This window comes from Rhipicephalus sanguineus, chromosome 9 (assembly GCF_013339695.2).
Source record: "Rhipicephalus sanguineus isolate Rsan-2018 chromosome 9, BIME_Rsan_1.4, whole genome shotgun sequence".
Taxonomy (NCBI): domain Eukaryota; kingdom Metazoa; phylum Arthropoda; class Arachnida; order Ixodida; family Ixodidae; genus Rhipicephalus; species Rhipicephalus sanguineus.
In genome coordinates, this window is record NC_051184.2 from 35,481,858 (window position 1) to 35,497,736 (window position 15,879).

A 15,879-nucleotide genomic window follows, 5' to 3' on the forward strand; every position below is an offset into this window, starting at 1 on the left:
GCTTGTTGCTATTTACTAGTTACACAGGCATGCCAACCATGTTGACAAGTTGGACACATTACTTAGATCAATCGCACGGTTACCCAAAAAAGTGTAAACCACTTTTTTCAACCATGTTGACGGACTCTTTATAAATAAAGATTACAGGAAATGCTAAGAACTAAGAATGCGAAGGCATAATAATAATAATAATATCTGGGGTTTAACGTCCCAAAACCACCATATGATTATGAGAGACGCCGTAGTGGAGGGCTCCGGAAATTTTGACCACCTGGGGTTCTTTAACGTGCACCTAAATCTAAGTACACGGGCCTCAGACATTTTCGCCTCCATCGAAAATGCAGCCGCCGCGGCCGGGATGCGAAGGCAAAAGCCTAGTTAGACCCAATGCGATGCGGCATGAGGGTCCGAGCCCACGCGGCGACGTATAGGCACCACGCAGTGGAGTTTTCGAAATGTGACGGCAGCAAAAGAACCTAGCGAGCAGAAGCAGCCAAATTGGGCCCAGATCCAACTAGAAGTGAACACTACTCACCCCCCCCCCCCTTTATCTAGGCCGTGCATACTTGGCAGGGCCATTTCCGCAGCAGGACCGGCATGGAGCACGCATCTCATCCTTTTTCACATCACTACTGCGCTGCTCCTCACGCGAATGGTGCAAAGACAAAGCCGACACACAGTTTGCACACTCATGTGCTTCCTTAAAATTTTTTTTCACTCATGCAAATGCCATAAAAATGAAGTGGGCAAAGTAGACATGCAGCTAGCACACTATCTTGGTATTTTACTGTTGCGATGCCACAAAGACAAAGTGGACGAAGTACATGTGCAGCTGGCATGCCCACTTTTCTTGCACATTTTCTGTACCACAACCTTGAAACAGACATTTAAGACCGTCGCCTTAACAGGGTTTTCCAGCAGCTGGGCAGTTAGTTCTGCTTAACCATGGTTACTGTCCCATCGACTTCAGTATTAGAAAGCAGGCGGTTACCTGTGTGTCAAGCGATACTGGAGTGCAAAGTTTTCACGCACCAGAAATGGAATAAAGAACTGGACACAGCTTGCACGGCATGATTATGGAGAATAATTGCAATTAGAAAGCGATATCTTCCCCTGTGCTCACCTGAATCTCGCAGGTCCAGCGGTCGCGCTCGAGTACATGGGCGTGAACTGCCGGGAAGCGTGCCAGCGAATCGCTGCTGGATTGACGCTGGGGACTCACTACATCTCTCCCCAGGAACCAGAGACAACAAAGAAACAAATTGAAGCCGCTTTCAACACAACCCAGTGCGCATTCTCTTGACGATTTGATGTTTACCGTACGTCAGGCAATTGTGACGACGCCGTGGCTGCTGTGACGTCGCCTAGAGTCCTCAACGGAGCGAAATATGAGAGTGGAGGGAGTCGTCTCGATTTTGCCGCTGGAGTACTAAATGCCGTGACCAAGCATGTCAAGCATATTGAAATATGCAGGGTACATTGAGGTATGGATGTGCGCACCTTCCCTTGTCCCCAAGTTTGGTCTACTGTCAGGGGGCAGTATGCGTCTTTCATTATCTGTGCCCAACATATTATCACTGCACGAGTAACTGCATTTGGGATGCTGTACATGGAACATTCATTAGCTAAACACACCACCTCGGGCAGTCCAGGACTGCATGATCAAAGAAGCCCACCAATTTGGTCGACATTCCATGTCCTGTACAGCACGCATCTACGAGAGGTAGGAGATTCAAAACGGTGCTTGTGAAATGCCGCGATAAACTTAAGAACTTCATATCAGTCATGAAAGCATTATTTTTTCTTTATGTTTGGCAAGGCAGTCCAGATTCATTGTCCAAGGAAGTTTGGTGGAGGTTCTGGAGATGACAAAAGCAAGAAAAATGTCACGTAATGTTGCACATCAGTAGTGTTTTTCTGCACGAGAGTGAACATAGTTAAAACGAAGCTGTTGACGTGACATTTTGCAATTCGTTTACAATGTCAAGCTCACAAAAGTTGCTATACGGAACACACCGTCAGCACTCCCGACATCTGGTAGTTTTCTCTACCTGAAATGCAGCTATTGTTCCTAGATACCATCACAGTACCGCGCTAGTTTCTTTGACGTCTTGGTATTTTGTTATTGCATTTGCTGGTAATGTAGATGGCAAAGTGTACAATACAAATTCGTAATAAATGTTAGCCCACTGGTCTGCATTGTACAATGTAAGTAACTGCTTCACCACCGAACCCCTCACCGAATCTCATGAGACTGTATGGGGTGTTTCAACTGGCGGTGTAGTGGATGCACTGTAGAGCTGCACACACAAGGACATTCGTGAAAAAACAAGCAACACAGACCTCGCACTTGCTTGCTTTTTTTTGGTGAAAGTCTGTGTGGGCACACCCTCTGTCAAAGCGCATTTAACAGGTATTTAAACTGCAGTGCTCCCATACGCTTAAGTTCAACTTCGGATTACCCTAGCAACATGGAAGTGGCTTTTTTTATTTAATTATTGGTTGGACCAGTCCTGCTGTCACGCTAAAGTTTAGTAGCTATACTACTCCATTTCATACATCAGGTGCAACACTGTAGAGGCTAGGGAGACTTCTTGAACTGAGTGCGCTCGCGCCAAGAATTAGTTGGTTTTACCGCCCGTAATGTAATTCTTTTTTAGGCTGAGTAATACATGAAGAGGTTTTGTGCCTTAGAAACAAACTCAGTTATATGGCTATCAATATGTTGTTCCACATCACTTAGCGTTTCGTTGTTTTCGGTTTATGTTGTTTTATTTGCAGCCAGTCGTGACACCTCACGCAGGCTCGTGCGTGGCTCACACAAGCATTCAGAACTGCGAAAGCTGACCACTAGACACACGAAGTCATACATTTTGCAGATTAAACTTTTTGCATAGCTTCAACAGCATTGCAGCTGATATGTGGAATGGATTATCTGGTGGGACAAATTTTAACTCCGAGTCCGATCAGGTGTACTGCACAAAAACAAAGAAACCATGGAGACAAGTTGCATTTGTGATCAGGTGGGTGTATGTCTACGAAAATGAAGCTTAGTTGGAAGTCAAGCTTGCAACTTCACTGCTCCATCCTGTTCCTTGTATGCTTTTGCACTAATTCTCCATGCGTTTGTCATGAACCCAAGTTTTCAGTTTAAACACGGCCACCATTTTCCCCAAGGTTGAAAGTATTGGCACGATGGATAAATTGGCTGTAGCTTTTTACGCAGCATTAAAGTTTGAGGGTGGTACAACAGGTAAGGATGAAGGAAGAAGCTACATCTTCGTTTCTCGTGCCACCCATAATTCGCAACGAATTTGTGTCAACCTGCTCAAATGCACCACGAGAAATGCCGCATTACTTCGACTAAATCGGCAGAGCATAGTTTCTGGCACAGTCGTTTTGACCGAAGTGAACATGATGTATTACATTCAACTATAAAAGAGACAGTGAACGACAGGGAAAGACTGAAAATTCCCACTAAAGTTTATGTCGATGAATTGACTCGTTTTTTTACGAAACGAGCTGTAAGGAGTGCGCAGTTCTCAGACTCCGTGATTAGTAATTGCGACAGAGTGAAATAAGCCCATAGATTATTTGACAGACATTTGTGTGATGCGTTAAGGGCAATGGGCTCCAAGGATGCAGCACAGAAGCCCAACTACAGCGTGAAGCGGCACCTGACCTTCCGCAGAACAGTGGGACAAAACGTCCAATATCTGCGGCACTATAGTCGGGTACAACTTTAGAAAAAAGCGGCATTTGCACCTCAAAGGCGGATGCACACGCGCTTCCACCAATGGGCGCGCGCTCTAGACTGACGTCACGAGCCGGACGGCCGGTGCCTCCGCTCAAGGAGAAGAAGCGGGACTATTTCTTTGCCGCGGAGGCAATCGGCTGCCGCGCTTCGGTCATATGGGCGGGGCCTCTCCTTTTTTCTAAAGTTGTACCCGACTATAGTCTTTTATCAAGTTATGGAAATATGATGTGCAAATGTAGTACGGCATTACCGTGCCAGTCCTCCTTTCTCGCTCGTTGTGCTTTTGCCGCTCCTAATTCCAGTGAAGGCATGCCAACACCACAGATGCTTTTTTCAAAAATTACTATGGGGTTGTCATGCCTCATTGTTGCCTCTCAGTCTACACAATATTGGTGAGGAACCTGTCATTCGGGGGATGCACTGTCACTGGAACTGGGAGCGGCTTAAGCACAACGAGCGAGAAAGGAGGAGCACTATAGTAATGCTGTACTGAATTTTCGTAACTAGCTAATTGACTCTACTAAGTCAACAAATTAGAGAAATGGCATTGCCGATGCTCACATTTCCGCGAATGCGTCGATGCTTGCTTTTCCTGGTATGGTGCTCCTTGCCAAACATTACGATTCCAGCACTGTCCCCCAAAAAAACTGACGTGTACGGAACGTGAGCGTACGACCATTTCTACCGTGGTCGTGACATCAGACGAGTCGTTTACGTCCGCAAGAAAGCACCAACACGTGCAAGACAATTCTGCAGCACATTTTTAATGGCCGGGGATCACAATCACAAGGACTCCTACGCGCACCCAAAGCCCCCCCTTACCCACGGGTGCCCCAGCACACGAGAGAGTTCACCACCCAAAGCAGAACAAACTGGCCGCCTCTTAGGAAGACTTTGACTGGCCGCTGGCCAGATGTAGTGCAGTGGCTCTCACTTGGCAGCGGCACACCGTATCACTCGCACAACACCACGGGGCGACGCTTGACTAATTTCCTCGCAGTGCACGCAACGCAGAACTGCACGTTTCCGTATCGTCTATGTGTGTCCCAAGCTTGTCAGAAGAGTCCATTAGCGGGGATGGGCAGGAGGGAAACGAAGAAATGGAATGGGAGCGTACATAAAACACTATACAGGCGCTGCGTCTGAGAAAAAAAAAATTGATCTAAAATTGTACATTAGCTAGCAGGTGATCAAAAAGAAAAAAAAAAAAAGCTTAGCACAGTTCCACCTTTTTTTCCCTAAAAGCAGCGGGCATGTTCGTCACGCCGAGGGCTCGAAGGGAAATTTTTCGTGGGCTTAGGACACGGCTGTCACTGAGGACAACGTGCCACCAATGGCATGGCAAACAAGAAAAATTTGACGCTGGGCAGTTGGCGCACGGAACACCTTGGCGTGGCCAGACGAACGGGAAGCGATCCGTGACTGCGCCAGTGCGCATGGCACCAGCCAACGAGCAGGTTCTGTGAAAGAGAAAAAAAAAAAAAAACTCTAAATGAATTGTAGAAGTATGCACATTTGGGTGAAGTAACAGCGCAGATGTAAAGCGAAGACAAAATGAGGAGGAGGAGGAGTGCTCGTCTTGTTTCCTCCTCCTTTCATCTTCGTTTTAAATCCGCGCTGTTCCTTCGAAAAAATGGATGCCACTGTTTGCTCTCCCTGTGTGAAATAAATCTTAAACCTTTTGAGATGCCTTGTACACAACTGTGTACACCTCTAGTTTTTGCTAGTTGCGTCAACTAGTGCCTAAGAAGGAGCCAGATACTTTGTGCTTTGGATGAATTGAACCTCCTGCCTAATACATGTGTCTTCAGTAAACTTTATTTTGCAGTGTACTGTTGCAAATTATCACTTTGCTGAAGGCACTACCATGTTCGATGAGTCGTTCGATGTGCCGCTTTCCTCAAGCCACATCAAAAGTATAATTTTTCTTTGCTCGAAATGAACGTAACTGAAAGCAAATTTGCACTATATATCTAGCCTGAGATTTGATTCAATTTATGCAAAAACAGAGCATAAATGACTTCAGAATAAATAGATATTTCATTACAATTCAATTAATAGTAATTAATATAAAATGTGTAAATAAATGTATTACGAGATTATTTTTGTTGCAATAGAATAAATATCCAGTGCCTTGAAATAATGTTGTGTAAATCTGATGCATGTACAAACAGTTCTTCATAGGTGGCGTCTGAAAGGGTTAAGCCTTGCCCAACCTATGCGGCCTATGCAGACACAACGTGAAAGCAAGCTGGTGCGCCACACGCGCCGTGGCGCCATCTCTCGAAGAATGCAGCAACTCGTGCCACGAGACCACTGCCTTTGGCAGCGCGCTGTTTACTTGCCTACCGCTGGCATTCAAATGAGCACAGGCTTGGCGCTGGCCCTATCTGCCTTGGAAACGTCACTATTGTAACTGGTAAATAAGATTTCGGGGTACAAGAAGTTACAGCTTCGGTGATAGTGTGAACAAACACTAAGAACTGTAAAGCAATATATTTTGGAACTTATTTGGACTGCATCTAGGGTATGTAATGCGGTCCTGTATGAAGGATTGACTGCCGAAGACCACCCTTTTATAAATTTTTGGGCCGATTGCCTGAATGATCTCGTACAAATGCCCGGATAACGTTGCCGGCATTTCACTCAAGGTCCCTTGAAGGCCACCGACAATGAGAGCTAAAAGCATTTCATGCTTAAAACGACAGGCCTGCATGGGACACAGTCACAGCATAAGCTGCAGGAGCAGCCTTAGAGCCTGTCGTAAACTCTCTTAGGGTATCTAGTGCAAGTACAGTTGCAAAGTACTCAATACATATTTGTTGACCATATATTGTGTTTAATGACGCAGGGACCCCACTACATGCTTGTAAGACAATGCATGCATTCCAAATTCGGAATCTACGGCCGCCGTGATAGCAGTTGGAAGTCTGACTAGCAATCTGATCTGCATGTCAGGATTCTGACTAGTAAGAAATTCATGTGGTAGCAGCACTTTAAGACGCGCAGTCGCAGTATGCACCATGAAATTCGTGCAATTCCCCCCTCCCAACTCCCCACCTCCTGATTTTCCTCATGCTGAAGATGAGCATAAAGAGAAAAAGTTAGGGCTTCGACAGCGCTCTGGAGAAGCCATAGGGGTTCCCTAAGGCCAGAAAGTTTGAGCACGCTTGGCACAACATAACCGAACAGCGACGAGCAATAGTTTCCGAACCAGTCACGAGAAACAGAGGCAAATGGAACGGACTAGGGGCAAACAAGTTTCTCCCACCTGTGTGGCTTGTGCCGCAAGCAATGTCAGTCTTCGCTGTCCTCCCCTTCTTCCTCCTCTTCGCCAGAGTGCTCCGCAGGCGCAAATCGCTCCATGTGGTAATGTTTTTTGCGCCTCTCCTCGAACAACCGATGCTTCTCTGCAGCACCAGGCGAGTCCATGGAAAAGGAGACATGAAAGACTTGGCTTTTGCCACGCGATTTAATGACCTCAACTTAATGCCATTATATCTGACATCATTTATATGTACGCACAATTTTAATAACATTAATTGTTATTAAAGCTTCATTGTCAAACAATGCACTCCTCCACTGTTCCTTGGCTACTGTCTACAAGCGTTGTTCCTTCTGCGCCTCCTCCATGTGTCAGACCCAGGAGACCACATCACATCGACGTGACGAATGCTATCTCCTTGTTTTCTCTCTTTCTCTGTTTTCATTTTGCTTTGCGGCAAATGTTTCCAGTGGTGGTGCTGCTTGTTCTGCGCATGCCATTCAGCCAAAGCCCCATTCCATTATCGACATTACAAGTAGCGCACTTTGAGTATGGGCATTTGTGCACGAGATCGTTAGTCTTGCTCAGAGCACAGGTCCCTCAAGAATAGAAACGCATGCCTTGGCAGTTTAAATTTTTATCATATTCGTATCTCGCAGTTGTTTCACACTTTGCAGATGCGATTGGCACCATGCTGAGCACTGCCCTCCTTCATTAAGAAAACGTTTTTAAAAATTCCTTACCAACTTAGATGAAACTCGCTGTGTTTATGTAGATTTGTGTGCTGAATTCAAATATGCAATTGCTTTTCTAGTACAATATCTGGTTTGTAATACATTATCCATTCTATGTGCCATTTTGGGAGCTATAGTTTGCCTATACTGAGAGAGTTACAAAGTAAATAAGCTTATCAAAGTAATATGGAATGACTACTGTATGCAAGAAAACAAAAATGGATCTTCTAAACCCATTTAAACAAAAGTTACAGTATGTTGAACATCTGTGACTAAAATCCCAGCTTGACATACTCACTCGCGAATGTTGAACATATAACTCTAGTTCAAAGTATAGAGCATCCATTCTTGTTTTCTTGCATTCAGTACTCATTCCAGTTCACATTGATATGCTTGTTTACTTTGTAGCTCTCAGTTTAGGCCAACTCTTGCTCCCAAAAAGCATATAAAGTGTTTGATATTTTAAAAGCTACATATTATACCATAAAATAATTGCATATTTGAAATCTGTACACAAACATACATAAACTCAGCAAGTCTTATCTCAATCAATAACAAATTTTTAAAGGGATCGACAACTGCCCAGAACACGAAATGAGATGACTGCACTGATGGAAAGATTGCCCGTCACATTGACTCAAACCAACCCTGTTTATCTCGTGAGAGGTGGATTTGTATTTTTATTTCTTCATTGAAAGTCGCGAAAAGTGACCTTTGACGCATCTGGCGGCAAAATCATAAACGGTCCGATGAAGGCGGTCACGTGACCATTGGTTGGTGTATGAGTTCGATGACTTTTCTGTTAGTACTGAAATATTGTTCATTTCTTTATATTAAAAGCTATTACTCCATAAAAAATGTACATATAGGCCTGCGTTAGTTCTATGCAGCAAAGTGGCACTGCCTTCGCTTGGCGTAATGATCCCATGCCGGGACAAGCCATCCATGTCACAGGCGCAGGCAACCTTGGGCGCAGGCGCACACAACGCTGTACAAATACCGAGAAGGTGTATAAAGCCACATCATCTCATTGTAACAGCTTGCTATTTTCAAAAATGGTTGGAAAGCTCAAAATAAAGGTGGTTAAGCATAGTTACAGTAACTCCTGCGAAAGAAAAACAACGGTAGCTTTCACAAGGGCTAGCGGCATCGCTATCAATTCTCAGCGTTGCTGGAGCAAGCCTTCATGCGTGTTTGGAGCCTTTCAGATCGAAAAATACTGCTTATAAAATAACTACGTGCTTTTAGGATAAACCACTGCAGCTACAAACGCTACGAAGGGTAAGCTTCCTGTCGCCCCGTAAAAAACTGGGTCGAAAAAATCAGTTGTCGGTCCCTTTAAAAATTTCTAGACATCTGTGTCCCCCTTAGCAATGTCAGAACAGGATGAAGCAGTGTCACTTTGCATGCCCGTCGAGTGTAGGCATTGCTAACAAAGAATGTATTCGGAGTAAGCACGCCCACAATGGTACAATGACGTACCTCTTGCTGCTTCCTCTGCCTTCTTTTGCTCTTCTGAAAGAACAACTGCTGGGGTGAGCGCACTGGGCTGCATCGATGTAGCCGACTCGATTCTGCATACACACGGAAAAACGAATTGGAACCACCAGACCTTCACACAACGAACACAATTTCGTGCGATTCTTTCTAATAAGAGTGAGTTTAAACAGCCTCAGTGTTCTATTTTTCATACTTGTTTTCAGCCACTGAAGTTTTAAAAGTAAACAAGATGTTCTAACCAGTATATGTTCGACCCTTGTCGATATACAGCAACACCAGTGTCACATGGGCACTTCTGATAGTGATCAGGGCCATTCCGGATCGGAGTCCTCGATCGTGATCAACGGTTGCTGCTATGCGGACTAAACTAATCCAAATAGAGTTTGGCACAGACATGAGTCAAACTGCTATCTGGGAGCTAGATCGCGATCATGTTGATCATTATCGGCTCTGATCGCGATTAATTAAAAGTGACTGTGTGACACTGGTATACGATAGGAAGCAGGGCTACTTTGAATTACGGCCACTGTAACAAAAAAGAGGAAGGAAGAGGGAATGTCTTTTGGTGTGCTGTGTCAAACTACTAGTCTGGTTGGTTAAGGTTCTGATGAGCTCTGGAAGCCATGTTAAGGTAGAAAGAATAAAATATGTAAAAAGAATTACTTCTCGGACAAAACGCTGAAATAGACTATAGTTGGTTTAAGTTCATGTTGAGCAGACCTTTAAGTTCACCGGCACATAGACAAAATTTACAGGCAAGCAGACAGGATGGTGCTTGCTGTCTGTCTGTCTGTGCACTGGTGTACCTTAAAATAGGCTGTTTAGCTCTAGGACACTGCATCATGCACAACACTGAAGCGTCACCAAGCAAAGGTAACAGTGACACACAGGAAACAAACAAACAAACAAACAAAAAAAACAAACAAACAAATCTGTGACAGAAATAAACAGAGTGCCATCCCATTGGTAACTTTGATATGCTCAGGTCCCAAACAAGCAATAATTGACCCAAGTGTGTTTCTGAAGTATGTTTCAGAAGCATACTTAGACATGACATACACAGGTACGCTTTGTCACTGTTTTCATACAATGGTGTCCACAGCTTTAAAGATGTCTATGTTTGAGCATTACAGTAACCTGGAAGCCCTTCACTACAGTGCCTTTGTGCCCCTCTGCTCTCGCTGCTGTATCCTAACAAACTACACACAGGTGCATGTTCAACGGGAATGCATGTGCACAACACTTATACCAGAGTGGACTGTAAGGGCGCATCCACTTGGTTGGTTTGTTTGTAATATTGTAGCCAAGCTGAGTGGCACCACACACCTCCATGACACTCTTATGAAAACTGCGAAATCAGTCGAGCCAAAGTAAAACTCGGCTAAAAGCTGGCTAGTCTTTTAGTTGACATTGAAATTTCGGAGAATGGTACATACTTTTGAGCTAATTGTTGAGGGTTGACGCCTCCGGGGTCAGTGGTCGTGTCGTAGTGGTACGGTGTCTTGGGCTCGTCGACAATCATGAAGCCGTAGTCCTTGTTCTTTGGATGAAAGGTCTCCTTGATGTTTTGTTCATCCCACTTGAGATCCTGCGTACTCCTGCAAGGACGGCACACAATCAGCGCATGCGCAAACAATAGTGGCACACCTTGGCAAGTACTGCAAGTCGATTCGGTTTACTTTGAAAAGGCAGTACATACTATGAAACGCGCCTGCCGAATACAGGAAAATATTGTAGGACTTCCTTTGCGCGAATATGTGGAACATAAACGTTTTCACTCGCTTTTGTCCGTTAGGAAATCTTCAACGAGGTGCAACTGAGAAGATTGCACAAGCCTGTTCAAATACTCGGAACCTGAGCGCATCGCGGGTCACGCCCGTTTCGACGGCAAACATCTACGCTGTTGCTTATGATGCAACGGGTGCGAATCACCCGCCAACCGACGAAACTTTTGACTCACGCCCTACGCTCAAAGCTGCGCGACGGTCTAAGGATGGCCTTCTTGTGATGCGAAGATCCGGGTGCGGCGTGGACTGGGTGACCGTGGTTTTGCGGCGCTTGCCGAGCGTGGTTTGCCGACTGCTGGGGCGCGTAGTGATATCCCGGCTGGCGGTACGGCTGGTCGAGGTACTCCTGCGGCGAGTAGCCTCGGTGAGGACGGCCTCCTGGCGTGTCCCGAGACATGTCTTTCACGCATGTCTCCAGGGCCCACCGACACCGAAGGGCCGGCGTTGTTGCCGCAAGCTTGACATTCCGCGCTGCTTCTTTGTCGTTCGTCGGTGCACCCTTCAGCCACACGAGGATGCATAATAGTCGCTCTAGGACCCGCTTTCGAGCGAAGAAAAACGAGACGCGGCACGGCGATTGCTTCGCCCGAAAAACAAGATACTCGGGACACTACTGTAACCCGACGCGCACGACAACATTCGCGCGACAGGGTCGGATGTGTTACAATTTTTTTTTTCGCGGTCACGCGCCGACTGGCCAGTACGATCGTGGGAAATGTCGTTTCACCGTTCCACTACGTACCGCACAGAATATAAACGCCATAGAGGCTGCTACCACGCGAGCAACGCGCGAGTTCTATCGGCATTCCAAAGTGCTACTAGCTACTGTTAGTAGAAACCCAACTCGACTCTTGTGAGACGAAACAGGGAGTCAGAACGCGCTTGACACGAGCAAAGAACGCATGGGCTTCAACGTTCCTGTCGTTCAGTACGAGCGCCACTTACTGCCGTCGTGCTTCGGTGTACTCGAAGCTGCTGGAAGGCTTTAATATTCCCTTCGGAGGCCTCTTCGCCAGTTGCTCCGCCATGTTTGATTCAGACTGAGCGAACGCAATAAAGCGAAAGGAAAAGAGAAGATGGAGAGGGATGATGGAGGAGAGGACAACTCTCGCACGTGAGAAGAGGAGCGCTGGCTGCCAATCAAGGGGGCTTCCAAGGAGGTACATTGCAATTTAGTTGTTACGTGTCATAGTTAAGCATCAGGTTGATACAAGATGGTTTCGTATGCATATCGACCTCGGGAATATAGAGATTTCAGTCAACAAACAACGATGATGATGATGATAGCTCAGCTGCTTTAGTTTCGACTGCATCCTTGGCGGCGTTGTGTTTCATGCGGCTGCTTCCGGATGCGTCCATCGTTCCTCATCCTGGTGTCGGTGATGGAACGGCAGTAAAACGTTGCATGTATCCCCGTTTGAGTGGTGAATGCATGGGAGAAAGATCGTCCCATTGTTCTGTTCGAGAGGGGGAAGCCATTGGTCCCGAGCGAGCAGCGGCGCGTTGGCACTGACGGGCTTTGCAGGCGCGGCGCCAGGATTTTTTGTTTGACCTTATGATGGCGCGTAAAACAGCGCTAGCAACAGAGGCAAGAGAAAGAAAACAAGCGGTGTCCTGGGAGAGGGATGCCATATGTTTAGCCTTGGCTGCTAGGAGGCTCGAACGCGCGGGTTGCGAACCAAATGGGTCCCACGCATGAGGTTTTTAACGGGACTTGTTGACTAGCGCTCTGATTTCGGAACTGTGTCGGACGTCGTGAGTTCACGTGCCAACTTAACAGTGTATAAATGCAAATGACGCGTTTCCTGCGTAGAGAAGCACTCTTTTTAAAGGGGCTCAGTTGTTTACGACGTCGCGCTGTTCTTTAGTCTGCGTGAGCGGGTGAACGGATGAATGCCAAGGCAGCAAATGTTCAGAAAAAAAAAAAAAAACGATTGTCGACCTTTAGAACGCACGTGAAACAAAAATGTATACACTATGACGGTTTTATTACTTCGTGGTTGTGATGTTATGAAGTGTGTTGCGCTCAAAGCATGCAAATACGTATAAACGCGTAATTTCGATTCATGTTATAACCGTTTTATAACAATGATGAAAACAACGAAACGACAAAGAGTTTTTTGTATATTTATTACTATTATTTATTTATTTATTCTTTTTATTGGCATCAGCATTCAATACTCAAAATACTTAAAAATTTTTTTTTCATAAGATGACTTCTTGGCCAATCCGCCAGAGTGGGTATGAAACTTGCAGCAGAGGCTACTACTACTACTACTACTACTACTACTACTTAAGTTAAACGAGAAAGTCCTATCGTCGTGGGAGACCTGAGCCCGGGTCTCTAAAACCTACAGGACCACCCAATAAGGGTGTTTCCATCCATCTCGATCAACAGGCCGCCACAGGCTTCGTTACAGCGAGGCTTCGCAATAAAAAAAAAAAGCTTCTTAGTGTTGTGTCAATTAAAAAATAAATAAAAGAGCGGCCTGTAGCGCTCAATATGAGCTTTTGGTCGAAATGCACCAAATCCTGTACACGGCGGCGCATAAGAAAAAGTGACGAATGAATTAAACATTTTTCGGATTACCGTTTTTGCTTGTTTACACAAATTCAGCGTTTGCACGCTTGGGGTCCTTTCAACCACAGGTACTGCGTTCCAGTTTATATTTAGCATTGCTGGAGAATAAACAAAAGAAAAACTTTGTGTTCACACACGCATAGTACTGTTTGTCACTGGATGGCTGTCATCGCTATTGTTATAAGCGTGCCAGCTTTACGATATTATCAAGGTGAGCAATAGTGTTTGTTTGCACGATCGTCGCACGTAATTACACCAGTAATCTTCCATTTTTTATTATGCCGAGTCAAGTGTTAGGTACATGGTTGGTTTCAACCAGGCCCGTAGCCAGGAATTTTTTTCGGGGGGGGGGGGGGGGGGGGGCACTTGCTGAAAACCTTGACTTTTTGAGAAAAACATTTATTTTCATTATTTATTTTTGTTAAAAACACGTACTTCACCGAAATTTCGAGGGGGGGGGGGGGCTAGGGTTTTCCCCCTTGGCTACGGGCCTGGTTTCAACAGATCACAAATACAGTCGACCAGCCTGACTTTACAAACACGCTAGGTCATTCGGGCCTATCGCTGGCGACCACACGCAAAAGAAAATGCAGAGCGGCAGACAAAATTTCGGCCGCTCTCTGTTTGACCTGAATACATCATGATTAACGCTGCCACGTGAATATTTGTGTTCGCCTACGGCGCAAATTATTTGGCTGTGACACAAATCAGATAGGCCTGCTCACATGTAGCATTCCTGTTACAATAACAATTATTAATAAATATTAGCCGCAATATACAATAATTATTAACCACAATACGATTATTAGATACGCCGTAGTGGAGGGATCCGGAAATTTTGACCACCTGCTGTCCTTTAACGTGCCCCTAAACACGAGCCTCTATCATTTCGCCTTTATCGAAATGCGGCCGCCGCTGTCGGGACTCGATCCCCTGACCTTCGGGTCAGTAGTCGAGCACCATAACCACTATATAGACCACCGCAAACGGGTAATAAAAGAGTTTTAATATTTTCACCATGTCTAAGGTTTATTTGCCTTCGACAGCATTTTCTTTTTCTCCAATATTCAAAGTTTGAAAATCTGGGGAAACTCGAATAATCTTCCTGCAGTTCCATCGATATATGTGCATATATATATATATATATATATATATATATATATATATATATATATATATATATATATATATATATATATATATATATATATATATATATAATAAACCTGCCATCCCCTCTCCCCGCTTTCAGAATGTTCCACCGGTAAAAACTTCTGGGGACAACCCTGCTTATGACGTAAGAAAACTTTTGTGAATACATGGCGCCGATCCAATACGTGCGCGACCAAAAATGAAATGTGGATGAGTATACGAGTGGCAACGCAGTGCTTTTGGACAACAGATAACGACGATCGGCCGGCAACTCTTGTTTATCTGCGGAATGTCCCATATCCGGCCGCCCTCAGCGATACATGTATGCATCCTCTCTAAATGCCTCTTTCTGTATATACGTATAGTGCTTGTGGTCTGATAAAGGCATCTCCTAAGGTCCTATGTTGACTAGACCGTGCAGAGAGTAAATGGCTAATGCGGTTGCCTCACCGCAAACATCCTCTAACAGACAAGGAGTCGCGACTATTTCTTTCCCCGTGTTCTGAAACACAAATATCTCAGATGACTGGAATTGTTCCAGGATCTTAAAAACAAAACGCGCGCACGTGTTTGTTTGTATGTGTGTTTATATAAATGGAAAAATACTGGGCCCGTGTTCACAAAAACGTCTTACGCTAAAAATCTTCGTTTAGAGAATATTTCAGCCAATCACGATGTGTGGCATATCATTAGCGAAGTGGGCTGACCAATGGGAAAGCGCTCTTACGAAAGAGTTTGTGAATTCGTTGTATAGAACAAACACAAATAAACACACACACATAAACGCACACACGCACACACGCGCACGCGCACGCACACACACACACACACACACACACACACACACACACACACACACACACACACACACACACACACACACACACACACACACACACACACACACACACACACACACACACACACACACACACACACACACACACACACACACACACACACACACACACCCTCCAAAGGCTTCCTTTTCGCCCTGCTCCTTGTTGATGTGACACATTGATCGGGCCCTTAAGTCCGGGGATTAAATTACAAACTCGAGAAACAGCGCAACCACGCGGACACAGAAAAAGAAGGGACAAACC

At 45.3% G+C, this 15,879-nt stretch overlaps 1 protein-coding gene across 1 annotated transcript; it reads right to left on the reverse strand.

The window, feature by feature from the left end:
* Window positions 1–4,518: 4,518 nt before the first annotated feature.
* On the reverse strand, window positions 4,519–12,176 carry LOC119404977 (protein phosphatase inhibitor 2). The gene is made up of 5 exons (XM_037671724.2): window positions 11,989–12,176; window positions 10,693–10,854; window positions 9,239–9,330; window positions 7,029–7,167; window positions 4,519–5,217 (listed from the first exon to the last, which is right to left on the reverse strand). Exons 1-4 carry the CDS (start codon window positions 12,069–12,071, stop codon window positions 7,055–7,057), a joined length of 450 nt encoding a protein of 149 aa, XP_037527652.1. The 5' UTR covers window positions 12,072–12,176; the 3' UTR covers window positions 4,519–5,217; window positions 7,029–7,054.
* Window positions 12,177–15,879: the final 3,703 nt, after the last annotated feature.

Bases quoted from the DNA above. Each gene is read 5' to 3' on its own strand.
- LOC119404977 (XM_037671724.2), bottom strand. From the start codon at position 12,071: ATGGCGGAGCAACTGGCGAAGAGGCCTCCGAAGGGAATATTAAAGCCT. The intron at 9,331-10,692 runs GTATGTACCATT...GTGTGTATGCAG, and splicing joins CCTCAACAATTAGCTCAAAA to AATCGAGTCGGCTACATCGA. The intron at 7,168-9,238 runs GTACGTCATTGT...CTGGTGCTGCAG, and splicing joins GGCAGAGGAAGCAGCAAGAG to AGAAGCATCGGTTGTTCGAG.